Source organism: Leuciscus leuciscus, assembly GCF_965113295.1.
Source record: "Leuciscus leuciscus genome assembly, chromosome: 16".
NCBI lineage: Eukaryota > Metazoa > Chordata > Actinopteri > Cypriniformes > Leuciscidae > Leuciscus > Leuciscus leuciscus.
In genome coordinates this window covers 33743557-33762797 of record NC_138740.1, presented here as the reverse complement: position 1 = coordinate 33762797, position 19241 = coordinate 33743557, and the positions used below count along the sequence as shown (strand labels likewise).

Here is a 19241-nt window from a genome sequence, read left to right as displayed (position 1 = left end):
AATAAATATTTGCATGTATATACTGTATATATATATATATAAACAATTCATATTATAACACATTTTTCTTAAATATATACATGTATACTGTGTGTATTTATATACACAAAATAATTATACACAGTACAGACACACATATTATGTAAACGCAAACTTTTATTTTGGATGCGATTAATCGTGAATAATCGTTGCTCAGCAAAAAAAAAAAAAAAAAAAAAAAAAAAGTTTAAAATTGATCATATCATTTTTTTTTTTTCCAGTGCAGGTAGTCTCACCCTAAACTAATAATGTTTGGCATCACAAACTTCAATTGTAAAGAGATTTTTACCTGAAAATATGATTATATGCTGTGCAACCCTTCATTGTTGGTTTGTGTGTGATTGACATCTGCACTTTGATCCACTTTACTGATGTGAAAAGGTCAGCGAGCTTCATCTGGCAGTGGATATCGAGGATGATTTGAGCGACTCTCTTTATTGAAATCAATGACACGAATAATCACAAAGCGCAGAAGTGTCGACCTGCTGCACACGTTGAGAAATCAGCAAAGACCAGTTGTACGTCGCTGTTTGCGTCAAATAATCTTTATCTCACAATCCTCCATGTGAGGAGCACTTAAATAAACAGAGATGACACTGCCCAGGGTTGCTTTCTGAGAATGGAAAAGATCGCTTACATTTCAGTTCTGCATTTGACTAAAAAAAAAAATCAGTTCATAAAAGCAAGAACAAGTATGTACATTATGAACAACCAAGAGGAAAACATCATCTTTTCCACTGCAATCATAGTAATTCAATTGGCTACAACAACATGATGTGGCACAAGGAGAGAATTAGTCAAACATCTTTAGCACTGGCAAAATACAACTTCAGATGTCCAAAATTTACTGAAGGACGAGAACACTAGCATGTCTGAAGCAATGCAAAAGTACAGATGTACCACACTTTTCAATATTAGGCTTTTGCTGGAGTGTCTTTTTGAACCTGCAAATAAAGTAGAAAAACTGACATTGTGCATGTTGCGGAAAATGTTTAGGCATAATATTTAATATTTATGTATTTGGATTGAATGTAAATTTTCCATGCATTTAGATTACACCGTTTTAACAATAAACTACTAAAAATTAACGCACTGCATATTTGTCAGTCATACATGATTTCTGCACGCATGGCATAGTTTATTATTAACTATTTCATCATTTTAATTTGATTTCAATAATCATATTTTTTAATGGATTTATTCAAATTGCTTAGAATCAGGATCTAGGCTACTCGTGAAAATAAAATGTATTCAGTTACATTTACATTTTACATTTACATTTAGCAGACGCCCTTATCCAAAGCGACTTACAAATTAGGACTAAATTCAGCGAGTCATCATAAAGAGGCAAAAGCAACAACAACGCAGTTAAAGGGACTATGTAAAAATGGTCATGTAGGGCCTATTAATCGCTTTTTATTGCCACTGTGTGAACAGCTTGTAAGTAAACTTAAAAAATTAGACCTTCCCCGAATTCCTAGGTTGTCTATGAAAGCCTGAAGACTGATGTTTTTATTACGCGGGACGTTTTTGCCGGGAAAATCTAAAGTGTGTCACGGTAACGCACGTTCCCGAGAGCCCGGAGATAATGCAGAAAGAGCTATTCTGTACTGTCAAGTCAATGTGTCTGGCAAAGAAAGGTGATTATTCAAACTATTGTCTCACATAATCAGGTCTATATAGTCTATAGTCTCAAATATAAGCCTACTTAAAATCAAACTATCATAACAGTGTAATCTGAATGACCTCGTCTGACATGATGCCGTGAGTTGCATCGCTACGATTCTGAACTGCTGTTTCTCACCGCTGTCTCTTTTTGTCGTATTTACATATTTATCTAAACGTCGCTCTCAGCAGCGTCAGGATGTTCGTTAACAGTGTATCGATGCAAAGGCATTTCTACCTGGTTTTTACTTGTAAAGCGAAGAATGAAGTAGAACTTCGGCGTGAGGATATCAGGGTCTTGAATGAGTGCTTCTCAATATCCCTCCTCGCTCCTCCATCCTAACCCGGAAACCGATCGAGCTCAGCCATCTTGAAGGATATCTCAATTCTCTAATTGCACGGCGAGGATTGAGGATCGAGGAGGCTTCCTGAGGAGTTATGAGCGAGGACGCACAGGTGTATCTTATGCGGAAGAGTTTTATCAACTAAACGTGAAATATTCTACTCCCCTTCACATCGATCACAATCATTTTAATGTATACTTTACCTTTGCAGTTTATATAAACCACACATCTCACAACAAGGTATCTTGCTTTATAATTATTTATTATGAATTTCTTAAATAACCAAACTAATACAACATAAGGGCAGATTCTTTGAGCGCTGCTGCTGACGCTGTGAAGTGACGCGCGAGTGATCAAGTATTCCAATGTATAAAAAAAAGCTTTCATTCGATTCCTCCGTCCTCCTTTTCTTTCCTTGCGTCATTCCCTCGCATCCTACAGGGGTGGAGCTGAGACGCGAGGATAGGAAACGAGGATGTACAAGTAAGAATTGAGAAGCACCCAATGAATCACGTTCAGTCTCTTGTACGTCACGTGTGCACGAGACGAGCACGCGCAGGAAGTCACAGGCTGCAGTTCACTTAACGTCCACCGATGTCGCTAATAACAAGGGTTTCTGAATTCTATATAAAATATGGCTAGCTGTGGAACAAGTGATATTGAGTTAGTTAAAATGTATGAGATTGAAACAAATTTGATTTATTGAGGATAAAAATATAAACATGGTTACTTTGCATTAAAAACACATTCAGTTTATTGGTATTATTACAGAAATCTGACTTGTTTCATTTATGTATGACAGACAAATATGCATAGTTTGTTTGTTAAAATGGCATCATCCAAATGCATGGAATTTTTATATGCAATTCATAGACATCGATCTTAAATTCAGGCCCGAGTATTTTTTTATTTTTTTTTTAATGTGAGGGCATCCGAGTCGTCATTTCAAAGTTGAGTCGAGTCGATTCTTTCAGCGATGTGTCACGAGTCTCTTTACAAAAAGTGATAACGTAAATTAAGGTCTGATTGTTGACACACGTTAAACGCTAATCAATCACGTCTTGACCAGGCCACATGATCAACGGCAGGGAACGCAGCAAACAAACGTCGTCAGCCCTGCTCGTGACTTCTATTTACACAGAAAATACTCAATTAAAAAATGACAATGAGGATGAGAGAATTATCATATAGCTTTGATTCCCGACCCCCACCACCCACCTTTAGAAAAGAAAAATGTTCCCAGAAATATAAACAAAAAAAATTTTTTTTTTGCTTTTGTTCTCACTACATTTTCAATGTGACACGTTTCAACACACAATGAATTTTTTTTTTCCCAAAAAAAAGAAAGGAAAAAAAAACTGATACAACGCATTTCTAAACACAAAATAACAACAGCCTACATGTAAAAATATAACTTTTACATACACAATTTCAAAATAATGGTAAGTTTGCATTTGTTGCATACAATTTACAAATGTCCGTGTTTCCCTTGCCGGCCGCAGCTTTAGCGAGAGCGACACTTCGGTCCCGTTACGATCGCGCCGACTTTATGAAAAAAATATCACAACAGAGTCACACGTCTCTCTCGGACGTCTCCAGAAAGAAAGAAACATCAATCCTCGTGAACTCTCCTTTCCGTCGGACTCTCCTTTTGTTTATATACTGTATATATTTCTACATTTATATATAGCGATTTTTCTAATAGACTTTATGTCCACTTTCAGTGCCTCCCGTTGATAAAACCACCGCCGATCCTCAAAGATCGCCTGCGGGTTCGTGATCATCTTCTTTTTTTTTTTTCTTTTTTTTTTTGACAGAGAAACCAGTACAGACAAAGAATAGAGAGATAAAAAAAGAGAAAAGCCATTTTACACGTACGACCACACATTTGTACTGAGGACTACAGCGGCTCAACAACAAGCCAGTTTTCATAAAAGCTGATATCTATAATACAATGCTCAATAACGACGTGGTGACAGGTGGGCGGGGCTGTGGGTGGAGCCACGAGGGGGTGGACACACCTTCTAATTACATATAGCCATACAGTACATTAAATACAGTTTATCCCAAAAAAATACTTTTTTTACCTTTTTACTTGTTTTTTTTTTTTTAAATCCCAGGCCGCAAAAAACCTGACTGCATAGACCTAATGACTAACGTTTTCCTAAGCTTGCATCCTAGAAAGTTCTGATAATGTTCTCCTCCAGTTGTGTGATGATATGAGCTCTAAAAGGCACATTGGTTGAAGTTTAGTCATGTTAAAATTGCATCTTCGGGGTCCGGAAGGGCTTGAGGAGAGAAGAAGGAACGAATGAACGCAGAGAGAAATGACGTAATGAAGCACATCTGACCTCTAAAGTGACCGCGAGGTCTTCAAGAGCAAAGCTGCGTTCGCTGACGGTCCGGTGAGGGAACGTTCTGGCCTCTAAACCTTCTGCTGGTTTCAAAACAGCGTGACGTCCCATGCCAGCTTTTTTTTTTTGGGTGGGGGGAAGGAACTAAAATAACATTATTGCGAACGGTTTTGTGAAATTCTACAGCCTAATTCCGTCGTGCGTTTGATTGACAGCCCCTCTCGTCCCAAGGTTCCGATTCGGAATTTTCAGAGTTCTATTCTTCCGCGAGGAGTTCCGTGAGGCACAGCTACAAAAGTTCCACAGTGTGGACAGGATTGCCATTGAAATCAGAGGGCTGGTCTCGAGTCGACCTCCAAACGTCTGTACAACTTCATGATATGTTTGAAGAATCCTCCGTCTGTCTGTCTGCACCTTTCAAATCTTGTGTGTGTGTGTGTGTGTGTGCATAAAAATGTCTTCTTTTTGAACTGGGAATGCTCGGAGGAAGATATGGACAGCCATCCCACGTGACTCTGCCGTGTTTCCGTAATTTACAGTATATATATATATATATATGTATGTATATATATATCCGCACAGATGGCGTGAGGAACAGGAACACATAGAAGTTGGTCGGTCAGATGGAAGTTTGATTGATTGGTTGATTGTTTGACTGACGTTCAGGGGCAGAAATAACGCTGTCAAAGGAAGTGATCGCTCATCATTTTGATGAATTCTGGCAGCTTTGACCTGATAGAGAGAGAGGGAAGTTAACATACAGTACATATTCATATAGTAAAGTATCGCAAACACACTTGAAAAGTGGTGATGGAAAAAATATGAGAGGTATTTCAATGTTTTCACATTCTCTCGCAAACATTTCAGTGCAAAACGTCTGCGAGAGAATGAACGCAAAAGCATTAACATCATTTTTCTCATTTTTTTCCCCATAAATGTAGATTTTCACATTTAATCATAGATTGTGTAATGAAAAAAAACTCATTACTGTCATGCAAAAAACATGTAATGTAACACAGTAATGAAAATTATACTTTATGGACACGATGATTTTGTTATATTAAATTCAGCAACATTTAAATGCAATATGAGAAAATATCACACCTAATACTGTTATTTAAAAAATCCCTATCAATCTCTAATAAATTTGTGTTGATTTTAGGTTCAAATATAAAAAGTGGATCTCTTTCTATTCACACTTCAAATCAAACTACAGATTCTACAATTTAAAGATTTGATATATACTGTATATATATAAACCCTAAAGAATAATATAATGTCATGCAAAACAACTTAATAGTCCTAAAAATATGAAAAATACAAAATATCATTTCTTCGTTCTTTTTTTTCTGTCGATTTCTCGAATATTTAAATAAAACAAAGGTTAATGAAGTACAGTAGTGGCTTAAAGTGATTGTTAATGACCCTACAAGTTCATTTAAACCATCAAAGTATGAGGAAAATATTTTCTTATATTTTTATACAATTTCTATAAAATATTTATAATATTTTATTAATTATTAAACTTATTGAATATGAATTATTTTCTTTTTTTTATATATGAGGGAAGAACAAAACACTAATCTTGTACAGTATTTATCTGAGAAAATTATTTGGCAAAAAAAAAGGCATAGAAAAAGAAAAAGCTGACAGGAAAAAGACTAGAACATAATCAGTTAATAATATCTGTCTGGTTCTCTCTTATTTTTGCATGTTTATAATTCCTTTGTATGATTGTCGGCACAATTTGTCATGTTTCATTGCGTTATTACCACAAATACCTACAACTACGTATGTTTACAAAAAATATGCTTACAAAATCTTGACATATTTAATAATTTGAGTGAAGGGTGAAGATGTCAGTTTTGGCCACTACTGTACATATTACAGAAACACTATTTCAGTCTTTCTACTTCAACATTTCACATTTTATTCAGTTACTTGCCATGTCTTTGTACTTAAATGTGAAATCTACTAGCAATATCTGAGTGAAAATGACTTTTCATATCAGTTTTGGTGGAACAGCTTTAAATGATCTGACACTGATCTGACTTTCAAAAAAACAGATCTTTCCTCTCTACTTTCCAAACAATACGCCTCTAAAAATGTGATCTTTAAAAATATCTACGGAGAATATTTGCTTAATTCTATCATAATATGCAAATGATTCCAGATGAAAGAACTGGGTTTAATTCACACCTTCAATTCTACCTTAATTATACGTTGTAAACTCATTACCGGCACATTACAGTCACTTACACGGGGAACATGAACCTTTGGAATCTGTTCCCACCCATAATGCCATGTGAACATTGCACTTTTCAGCTGTTATCTGACTGTACACACACACACACACACACTTACAGTATAAAACAACAAACAATAAAACAATAAAACATATCATAAACATCTGAATGAAATGGTCAGTGATATTGTGTACATGAACCTTTTAATGTTCAAATGTGCATTGTGTACAAACATCATCTTTTAGCTTTATTAATTGAATCTATTGTGAATTAATAAAATTTAGTCTATAGTTTGAAAGCAAAATCTATATGTACACGTATTATAACCCACACATACGGCCAATCTGTTGTTAAAATGCGCCCATTGTTACACTTTTATAGGTTATTTTAAGGATTTGTTTTTGTAGCCACCAACAGAAAACCAGTCCGTTGAGTTAAAGTGGCATGAGACCAATGAGGGGGAAATCCAAACGTTCTGCATCACTTTGCCCAAATATTCTGTTCAATCGTGCCAAAGTTTGAGACAAAACACGTGATTGCAGTGAAAAAGCTTGTTTCCTCAAACCGAATTGGAGGTTTTGGTTTGGGTTAAAGGCACATCATGGGACATGTACAACAGCAGATTAGTGTAGAGTGAAATATTCTGACCATTTACGGGGGGGTGTGGCTCTTTACATTTGTCCCATGGGATTGGACGCCTCGCCCATGCTGTGGTGGGAACCGGCCAATGAGAGCGCAGGACCGTCCGACGACCCCTTCTCCTCTTCTCGTCTCTTCAGACACGCCGCTTTTGGATTGAGATTACGCTCTGGAACGAGAACACACACACACACACACACACACACACACACACACACACACACACACACACACACACACACACACACACACACACACACACACACACACACACACACACACACACACACACACACACACACACACACACACACACACACACACACACACACACACACACACACAGTCACTCGAGTGCAGTGGTTTAAGTGTGTGTGCAGGAGGAGAAATGCTGTTTCACGGATACGCCGCCATCAAGAGGGACAAAAGTGTCATTACGGCCGAACACAAGCAACATTTGGTGCAGGATTTACTTTAAGACAATTTTCACTTGTACATTTCACAAATAATTACAAAGAAACGACAAGGAACACATGGAAATTAACGTGAAATTTAGAAATTTCCTTGTAAAACATTCCAATAATGTGTTTAATTTGCAACTTCGAAAAATACTTTTTTATAGTGTTAAAGACTTTAATATTTCTAATATCATTGAAAAATAATATTACTTATAAGATAAGATATTAATAATTTGAATATATATATATAGTTTATATATATAAATATAAACAATATGAAATTGTTTATTTTTAATATAGATCATACTTTTTTTATATACATATAAATAAATATGAAATCACATATATATATAAAAATGATTATTATAATGATATTCTAAATATATATTACTAGGCTATATTATTAAATATAAATAATAAAATTGCTTTCTTTAAAATTCTTTTTAGTATTATAAATAAAATATAATTTTTCAATCTAATTTTGACTATTAATTATAAATAATTACCGGTACTATATTAATTTTTTTTATTTTTTTTATTGGGGAAACACTTAATATTATTATTTATAAAATATTAATAAAATAATAAATATATTAATATTTACAGTATCATTGAAAAATAATATTATTTACAATTATTAATCACATGAAATATAATAATAATAATAATATAAAATTGTGTATAGAATAAAAATATATAGTTATTTTATTAAATATAAATAATATAACATTTTTCTCATTATTGTAAATAAAATAATATTAAATATAAACATTATTTTGACATATGAATCATTATAAATAATTATTACTCTATTAATTATATTTGCAATAATCAAATTTTTAAGAAAAGAAAAACACAGTCTGAGCAAACAGTGACAAAAAATAAAGAGATGCTAAAAATCATAGTTAATATTACTTTCTGGTTCATTGGTCATGCTGGAAATGGAAGGTGAAGTGGAGCAATGCATTGTGGGATACAGTATTCAGTGAACTGCAGGATATACACTGACTGTAGGATGGGTCATGCTCTTACAGGGATACTTCACCCAGAAATGGTTCTCTGAGTGAGCTGGCGTAGTGTAACAGCGCAGCGCTTCTGGGTTGTACGTCAGAACGGAGGCTCTCTATTGGCCGACGCTGGTCATGTGTGTGATGCGTGTGATGCTGGCCAATAGTAAGCCTGCGTTCTGACGTACAATCCAGAAGCGCTGCGCTGTTACACTACGTGAACTCGTGAAATTTTTGCGCACAGAAAGTATTCTCGTGGCTTGATAAACTTAAGGTTGAGCCACTGTAGTCACTTGGACTATTTTAAACTGTCTTTACTAACTTTCTGGTCCGGCAAGTTTCGATCCCATTGAAGCCTATGGAGGAGTGAGACAGCTCTCAGATTTAATCAAAAATATCTTAATTTGTGTTGAAGATGAACTAAAGTCTTGCGGGGGAGGAAGAACACGAGGGAGAGTAATTACTGACAGAACTAACCCTTTAACTCTTCTGGTTCCTATACATCAGTATTTCATTCTGTGTAACGCTTGGGTTATATACAGTATGCATGTTTTTTTTGACTCAGTGTTATAATTGTGGACTAATTCCACATAAACATAACATTAGCGAGTGAGTGTGCAGTGAAGGCACTGACCTCGGACCTGCTGCTCGAGGCTGAGGATGACTGCGACGGCCTGGTGCAGGATCAGGAGTTTGGTCTGGGGTTTGTCACTCTTCAGGTGGAGTTGCACCATCCGGCCCAGCTCTTTAAAGGCCTCGTTGATGTCGCGCACGCGCAGCCGCTCGCGGGCGTTATTAGCCATCCGCCGCTCCTTCTCACGCTCCAGCTTCTGCTCCGGCGTCAGGTCCTCGTCGTCGTTGTTACTGTGGGTTTAACACGGACCAGAGCGCTGTCTCACTACTGTACTCGTACTGTATCATCTCTCTCTCTCTGGGACACATTCAGTCCTGCACACTTACACTGGACATCATCATCAGGACATATTTATAATAGATTTAAAAAGTAGATCAAATTCTCTATATAAAGTACATTCAAAAAGTATATAAAAATTATATATATATATATAGTGTATAAAAAGTATATAAAAAGAGACAGTATATTAAATACTAGATAAATGGAATATAAAAAGTACATAAAAAGAAAATAGAAACAAAAACTATATATTTTTTGGGGATATATAAAGTATGTAAAAAGTTATAATAGATTCTCCAAATAGATTCTGGAAATTCTATAATTACAGATATTTAAAGGTATAAAAGTATATACAAAGGTATATCAAATTCTCTCTCTCTATAAATATATAAAGTACTTTTTTAATAGATTCAAAGAGTATATAAAATACTAAATATATCAAGTATATAAAAAGATATAATGGTTTGAAATATATAATTCTCTCTCTCTCTCTCTCTCTCTCTCTCTCTATATAGTATATAAAAAGATATAATAGATACAAAAAGTATATATAATTCTAGATATATAGTATATAAAAAGTACATAAAAAGATATCATAGATGCAAAAAGTACTGTATATAAAATACTAGATATATAAAGATATACTAGACAAAAAATATTAAAAATTCTCTCTCTCTCTCTCTCTCTATATATAAAGTATATAAGAAGATATTGTAAAGAACATAAAATTTTAATTCAAGATTAAATGCTAGAAGATCATGTTATCTCTAACAGTGCATCCCTGGAAAATGTTATGTTGATTTTAGGTTAAAAAGATAGCAAAAGCATAATAACAACAAATGGCATGAGAAATCACACATCAAGTCACAAATATCGTCTCTTGAAATTTGAATCGAATGAGTTGAATCGAATTGGTCATTCCAGGTGGAAATCTATAAACCCTGTCTGGCGTTTATCCTGGAAATGTCTGGGAATGTTTGGATGAATTTGGGATCCAGGACGTTCCCTACTCTCATGTGAGATGAGAAACAACTAAAACCCGGCTCAAGACCGGAGGAGATGCGGAACAACCCAAACGAGTCCTGAAGACATGATCAGTAAAGAGAAGCACATGTGCTCTGATTAACACTGATGCTAATGTATGAGCTGATGCTAATTATGTGTGTTTATTATAAAACTACAGAAACGTTAATAAATGCTGTAAAATATATTTACTCACTGTTAATGTTAGTTATTGTCAGTGGTATGTTATAGTTTAATATTAATTAATATTTTGAATTAGTTTTATTTTTATATTTTCAGTGTAATTTAATATTTTTATTTTTTAATTTTAGTTAAAGTTTTAGTTATTTTGCTATTATTCAAGTTTAAATTTTGTCTATATAGTTTTTATTCATTTTCATTTCAGTCAATCAAAATTGTATTGTATTTTAAAACTTTTATTTTATTTAATTTTAATATTTAAATGAATTTTCTTTTAAACATTTTTTTTTACTTTAAACATTTTATTGTATTTTTTTACTTTTATTTAACTTAGTAAATTTTATTGTATTTAAAAAATATATTTTAAATTTTACTTTTAAAATTCTATTTTATTTTTATTTACTTTTAAAATTCTATTCTATTTTACTTTACTTTTTAAATTTAATAAAAAAATATTTTACTTTAAAAATGTTATTGTATTTTTAACTTATATTTTATTTCACTTTAAAAATTCTATTTTATTTTACTTTTAAAATTCTATTTTATTTTTACTTTACTTTTTACATTTTATTGTATTTTTAAACTTTTATTTTAAATGTTATATATTACTTTTAAAATTTAATTTAATTTTACTATTATTTTACAAAATTTTTTACATAATATTTTTAGTTAAAGTTTCAGTTAACTATATTAACCCTGAAATGAGACCTTATTTTAAAGTGTTATATTAAACAAATCAATTAAAAATGAACATAAATATTTGATGTGTTTTTCCTGCAGTAAAACTCCGGATGAACACATGCATATATCAGCCGTTTTATATGGATTTCGTTTAGAATTTTCTGTAAAGCTGCTTTGAAACGATGTGTATAGTGAAAAGCACTATAGAAATAAATGTGAGTCGAATTGAATTGAATTGGGTTTGTCATCTGTGCGTTTAGCTGCCTCTCAGAACACGCGTCACTTCATCAAAGTCCAGCGGGCGTTTGAATGAAGCGAAGCTCTCGTACGGTTTACCTAGATCTTGACCTCTCTAAAGCGTTCAGGTCCTTGTCCAGCTCCTCCTTGCTCTTCGCTCCCAGAGATTTACTGTCCTGGAGATTCTCGTCTCCTTCATCTTCAGATTTGATCTCGGAGCTCACAGATGAGGTGCTCTGACCCTGAAGACCGCTCGAGAGAGCTGGACACACACACACACACACACACACACACACACACACACACACACACACACACACACACACACACACACACACACACCGTTAGTGAGGAACATCTCCATCATCTCCTCAAACATTATCATTCTGATCACCTGGACATTATTAAACGTCTGCATGAATTATTCTGACAGCAGTTTCAGCAGAGAGAACATGAAAGAACAACAGAATGTGTGTTTGTGTGTGTGTTTGTGTGTGTGTGTGTGTGTGTGTGTGTGTGTGTGTGTGTGTGTGTGTGTGCAGCGGTGGGAGGATGAATGGAGTTCTAGAGTTGTTTCAGACAGCTGGTCAGACTGGATATGAGGAGAAGGAAGAGGAAACAAAAGCTTGATTCGGGACAGGCGTTTATTCTCCTTCACGGCTGGTTTGATCTGGTTTGGTCTGGTTTGAACCGGTTTGAACTGGTTAAGGCTGGTGAAGTTTAACCAGGCTTGTTTCACGCTTCGCTGCTTACAGGAAATGACATCGCTGGGAAAGACACTGCGACTAATGGGAAGCACTTTATGAAGACGGGAGAAAGTTCTCCTTCAGCTTCACAAAAGACTTACATTAAAAAAAGCATGGTACTTCATGGTACACATAAATATGGTAAAGAATGATTACCATATTCATATACTGTTATATTCAGAGATTTACTCTAGGGTGCTTCAAAGAACACTTGTGTTAGTTTGGCTGTATTGTAAAAAGCGCTATATAAATAAAGGTGACTTGACTTTGGCGGATGTCAAAAAACTCCACAATATTTTCATGGTATTTGCATAAAATAAAAAAATGATAAAATACACATTTTTCATTTCAAGCATATGCCAAAATAAACTAGAATATTCATTATGCCAAAATAGAACAATAAAAAAAAAAACATTACAAGTATACACCAAAATATGGCAAAATAAATAGTATTAGTATAGATGTAAAAAAAAAAAACAAAAAAAAAAAACACACACACAGTTTTAAGCATAAAAAAAATAAAAAATAAAAAATATTTGTTAAAAGTACATGCCAAAACAAAATAATATAATAATTCATTAAAAGTTTATGCAAAAAAAAAAGAAAGAAATTAAAAAAATTGGTATTTCAAAGAATTATGTATTAGTAGATATAAAAAACACAATAATATTACTTTTTGGTACACGCCTATAAATAAGTAAATATAGTAGATTTATTACTATTATTATAAAATAAAATAAAATTTGAAATAAAAAACACAATAATATTACTTTTTGGTACACGCCTATACATGAATAAATATAGTAGATTTATTACTATTATTATAAAATAAAATAAAATTAGAAATAAAAAACACAATAATATTACTTTTTGGTACACGCCTATTCATGGGTTTCATCAGGTCCCTTTCCACAGGTGTATAAAATCAAGCACCTAGATTATGAATGCAGACTGCATTGTGCTTGATTAATACACCTGTGGAAAGGGACCTGATGAAATACATGAATACATGAATAAATAACATTAGTGTATGTCCAGAAATATGATATGAAAAAATACTGTGGTGGTACCATGATACAGTGATGTTAATACTGTGTTACTTTAAAAAACACCATGGTACTGACCTGAACATACTGTGCCACTATATTTACATATTATTATTTACTCCGAGGCATTTCAAAGAATACTGTGATATTAGTTGGTATATTATCATGGTAAATGCCTACAAATAAATACTTTTAATTAAAAACAATGGTATTACTGTACATGGTAATATGGTCACAAAACACAAAATGACCAGTTTACTTCAATCAGTGACTTCCCAAATATGATATTTTTCTTAAGGAAAAGTAGTTTGGCGGCACCACCGTTGTAAATGAACACTGTGAAAAAATTATTGTTGGTTTAACTTAAAAAAGTAAGTTACCTGGTTGCCTAAATTTTGAGTTAATTGAAATAAAAAAAATTGAGTTAATACAATGAAGGAGATTGCTTTAATAAATAGAAAGTCAAAATATGATGTTATCTGAACCACGACAGTTTGAAGTTGATTTGACGAAAGATAAAAATCATGAAAATATATATTTTTTTCACAGTGTACACAAAAATGCTAATGTAGTAAAAACACAGACTATTTAACCCTATAGATGCCTAAAATACCATGGTATAGTGTTGCTATACGAGCTCCGGCGGGATGAAAACCACATCGTGATTCATTCCTTCTGGATGCCATTCACAAATAATCATCTGTGATCCACAGTCCTATTATTTATAATGTTCTTTTTCATATTTTCCAGCACTCAGCACCTCATTAACTGTTTGGCTGTGTTTTCCAGAGAGGAGAGCGTTTGCCAAGATCTCCGTTCGGAGAGAGTAAGTGCTCCGCTTTTAAACCAGCCTGGAGTTTTTACGCCTCACTTCCCAGGTCATATACAATTTCCTTTTACATATTCATATTTGAAATATAGCGCACGGTTTAACGCACTCATAATTGTTCACACATTAGGCTGGAGGCCGGCCAGCGGACGCAGGGAAACGGGCAAATCAGCGCTTTGAGCTTTAAAACCAATGAAACTGTTTCTGACAGAGTCTCTTCTGCTCATCAAGGCCGCATTCATTTCATCAAAAATACAGTCAAATCAGCAAAATTGTGAAATATTATTACAATGTAAATCAGATGTTTTCTATGTGAATATATAGTAAAGTGTAATTTATTCCTGTGATCAAAGCTGAATTTTCAGCATCATTACTCCAGTCTTCAGTGTCACATGATCCTTCACAAATCACTCTAATATGATGATTTGATGCTATTGAGGGCAAAATTACTCTCTAATTCAATTAAGAATTTTAATCTAACCCTAAACATTTATAATTTATAGATATACCAGATATAATTTCTGATATTTTTTTACTAGTGTGATCAGGACACTATAGTTCATTAATGTAAGTGAGGAGAGCAGTATAAAGTAAACTGTGACATATTATACCCCAAATATTCTTCATACCAGTCAAATTTATTACAAATTTGGGACACTTTGATCTGATCATGTTTTCTTAAGTGTTTTTTCTTTAATTGCTAATGCTCTTTTTACACACAGACTGAACACAATGAAGCATTGCTTGGTGATTGGTTGAGCTAAACTGGTATTATGTAATTGTGTAGTTAAATTTAAAAGCTGACAGATATTCATCATAATTCATGTGTGAGACAGTCTAACAGAAGGACGGACAAAACCAGTCAAATATCAACTGAGTTCTGCTCATATTTCATTACCATTTTCTAAACTATAGCGAATAAACTGTGATGATGTGAGAAATGTTGACGGTTTCCGAGTACATTTTGGTTTGACTGTATATATGTGTGTGTGTATAGTGTGTATATATTCATTTCCAGGCCTGGAATAGAAGAAATCCCTGATTTTTCCCTGTTCTCCATGAGCGTGGGAATATGCTATACGTGCATCTGTGTTTGTGAAGATGCTCTAAAATGGCGGCAGATGGAGAGAGAGAGAGAGAGAGAGAGAGAGAGAGAGAGAGAGAGGGTTGGCATTGAGCCCGTTCTGTGCCCACACTGTGCCAGCCTGAGTGTGTGTGTGTGTGTGTGTGTGTGTGTGTGTGTCTCACCCCTGTACGGGTCGGGCTGGCTGAGGTCGGGGGAAGTGGCCGACGGCACAGGAACCGACCCCTGATTGGTCACGATGGGATGAGCGGTCCTCAAACCCACACCGTCCTCACGATGGCCCACCTGGACACACACACACACACACACACACACACACACACACACACACACACACACACACACACACACACACACACACACACACACACAGAGAGAGAGAGAGAGAGACGTTACAAAACATCTAAAATGCAAATGCATTGGTTCAAAAGCATATAAAATCATCTGGAACATTCAGTCCGTTGCACACACAGGCCTTAAAGTTCAGTGCGCTCATGAGCGGCCAACAGAGGGCGCCGTACACCTTCACAACACACACACACCCTCACACACACACACACCTCCATTTTACATCCTCACTCTCGCTTCAGATTTATTTACTCATAGTGTTTCTGTATATATATATATATTCTGCTCAGGATGCTGATTTTCTGATGCATGGAAAACTGAATAATGAACAAAAACGAGCCGTGTGTGTGCAGAATAATACATCCCATAATGCAATGCACTCAATGTACCATTTCCAATGTGAATGAAGGTTTTGGTTGAATTAAAGCTGATTTGTAATAAATAAACGTGAAGAAAAAGACACAAAAAAAAAAGTATTTAAAAAAATATTTAAAATAAATATATAAACTCTTATTATGTATATAGTCAAGACGGGATCAACATTTTTTTAAAGTAAAAAATTAAATAATAATTTATTAGTTACATATGACATTACCATTATTATTTATACATTTATAAATAATATGATCATAAATACAACATTTATTATTATTTTTTTTTATAATTATTTTTTAAATAAATATTGAAAATAATAATAAAAATAGATACAAAAAACTAAATAAGTGCCAAGAAAGAGACAAACACAAACAAAGTAATAATTAAAATAATATTTGAAACATATTTCAGAGTCAAGAAATAAATAATATAATAATAAAATGAAACATTAAATAATGATGTATTAGTTGCATATGACTAACCATTATTATTTATAAATAATAATTTATAATTACCATTATCATAAATAATAATAATAATAAAGATACATAAAAAAATAATGTGTCAAGAAAGAGACAAATTCAAACAAATTATTTAAACATAATTTTTTTCATATTTTAAATAATTACTTTTTAAATAAAAACAAATTCAAAATATATTTCTAAACCCCCCGTTGATGTCACTTCTGGTGTGTTGGTCACACTGGATTGAGTTGCATTGTGGGATTGAGTGTTTCGCACAGCATGATTTTTGTACTGTATATAACGGCATATTTTACCAAACATACACACAGAAAATCCACATGCTGCACACACACACACACACACACACACACACACACACACACACACACACACACACACACACACACACACACACACACACACACACACTATAGAGATAGCGTATGTGAACACAGCCAAACTCTCTCTCTCTCTCCTAATCTTTCTTCTTTCTCTGTTGGTGAAAACACTGTGAATTTATTCAGGCAGGTAAAATCCAAAGTAATGTCCCATGGTGCCGAGCGTGGAGCGGGCTGAGTCTGATCCATCTGTCTGCCATCACGTTCGCCAACACAACTGACAATTATCTTAATGCCCATATGCTTAATTGTGGGCTCCCTAATTCCCTGGATAATACACACATCCAGCAGGAATTGTGATTTGGCACAAGTTTGCTTCTCTCCGAGTCGCTCTGTTTTTGTTTTAAGGACACAATCTGAGAACCTGCGCAGTCTCTCTCTCTCTCTCTCTCTCTCTCTCTCTCTCTCTCGCTGTAATTCCGGTTAATCCGATGACAGTGTGGCGCTGGGACGCTTTTGTCTCCCGCTGGCTTCATGCAAATATCACGAAATGTCGCCGAAAGAAGATGGAAAGGTGGCATCGCAGCCAGTGTTATCTCAGTTTGAATTTTTTAACTTTAGTTTTCATGCTTTATTTTTCATTTTATTAGTTTTAGTAAAAAAAAAAAAAAAAAATTCAGTTTTAGCATTTATTTCCAGTTAATAGTTTTAGTGCTTTTTATTGCTTTTTTTTTCGTTTAGGGTTTTCAACTAATATTTTTTATTATTATTATTTTTATTTTTATTTGTGCACTTATTTTATTGCCTCCCCCTCCATCTAATATTTTAGTAATTAACATAAATTAGTATAATTCGAAAATGTAAACAGACAAAATTCCTCCTATGGAAACCGTTTTGAAACGGACAGAGTTTTTGGATCATGCAGATTTAAACGGGTAAAATGTGTAAAATGGAGGAGAAAGTACTAGAAAACATTGTCAAAATGAAGGATTGAAGGAATGAAAGGAGATTAAATTTGTATCTATTTTAATCTAATATTTATATTTTGTTGTATTTCAGTTTTATTTCAATTAATGAAAATTATGGTTCATATATCCTTATGCACTATTTTATCATTTAATACGTCATTATCATGTTTTCTTTTGTGTTCTAAGAGAAACACGATCATGTTTAGGAGTAAATAATGACAGGATGTTCTTTTGTGGCCGAACGATCCCTTTAAAAGTGATTGTGGGAAACTAATTCTCCCGGAGTTCCTGCAGTTTCTCAGTCTTGTAGTTAATTAGGGGGTTAGTCGTTAACCGAGACCTTCGAAGACTAATGGTGTTTATTTGTGTGTGTGTGTGTGTGTGTGTGTGAGAGAGAGAGAGGAGAGAGGAGAGAGGAGAGAGATGAGGACCAGACGTCCTACTGACAGCACACACACACACACACACACACACACACACACGGTTAAGAATAGGTAAAAAACAGTGTGTATCTGTTGTAACAGACTTGGATCTTAACGTATGAAGTATAAAAGTCTTTAAATGATCATATCAGACTTTATCCTTCCAAAGTTATTTAAAAGCACTTTTATTTTGAAATAAAGGAGTCTGATGTTCTCCATGATGTTCTCCATGATGTTCTCCATGATGTTCTCCATGATGTTCCGTGAGGTTCTGTTTAGAACTCAATTTCAAAGAAATCTTGATTCCAAAAAGGTTGTATTTAAGGAGAAATTGTTTAATGGGTTATTTAAAAATGTTTCTAGTGATAAAGTATGTTTACGAGATGTTGAATTCATAACATTCAATTAAGTTATACATTTTTACAAAATAATTTGGACTCCAAAATTGCCAGAGAATCAAAGAGGTATGTTCCAAATTTAAAGTGGATATCACAAAAATATAGTTCGATAAAAGGGTTTAAAATGCCATTTCTAAACGGTTTTCACGGGATGAATCTTGAGAGTTTAAGCTTTCAATGATACCTAATTTATGATGATTTATGATTTATGATGAAATATCTGAAAGAAAAAAAAGGCAATAAAAAATGTGCGGTATTAATTAACTGAACATAAATCCATAAAATGATGTAATCCATAAAAGGTTCTTTATATGAAACGCCAGACGGAACCCTTTATAATATTCCATATAGAACCTTAAAGTTGTACAAAAAACAATATTTATGGAAACTAAACTGCTAAAACGACTCATCCTGACTATGACATCACAACTCATTAA

At 33.9% G+C, this 19241-nt stretch overlaps 1 protein-coding gene across 1 annotated transcript in view; it reads right to left on the bottom strand.

The window, feature by feature from the left end:
* Positions 1-7319: 7319 nt before the first annotated feature.
* The window catches only part of tcf4 (transcription factor 4), a gene marked incomplete at its 3' end in the record, with an annotated part of 142423 nt that continues 130501 nt past the window's right edge, over positions 7320-19241 (bottom strand). The window contains 4 exon segments of the mRNA XM_082141625.1: positions 7320-7456; positions 9387-9616; positions 11898-12048; positions 15656-15776. Coding sequence (XP_081997751.1) covers positions 7320-7456; positions 9387-9616; positions 11898-12048; positions 15656-15776 — 639 coding nt within the window.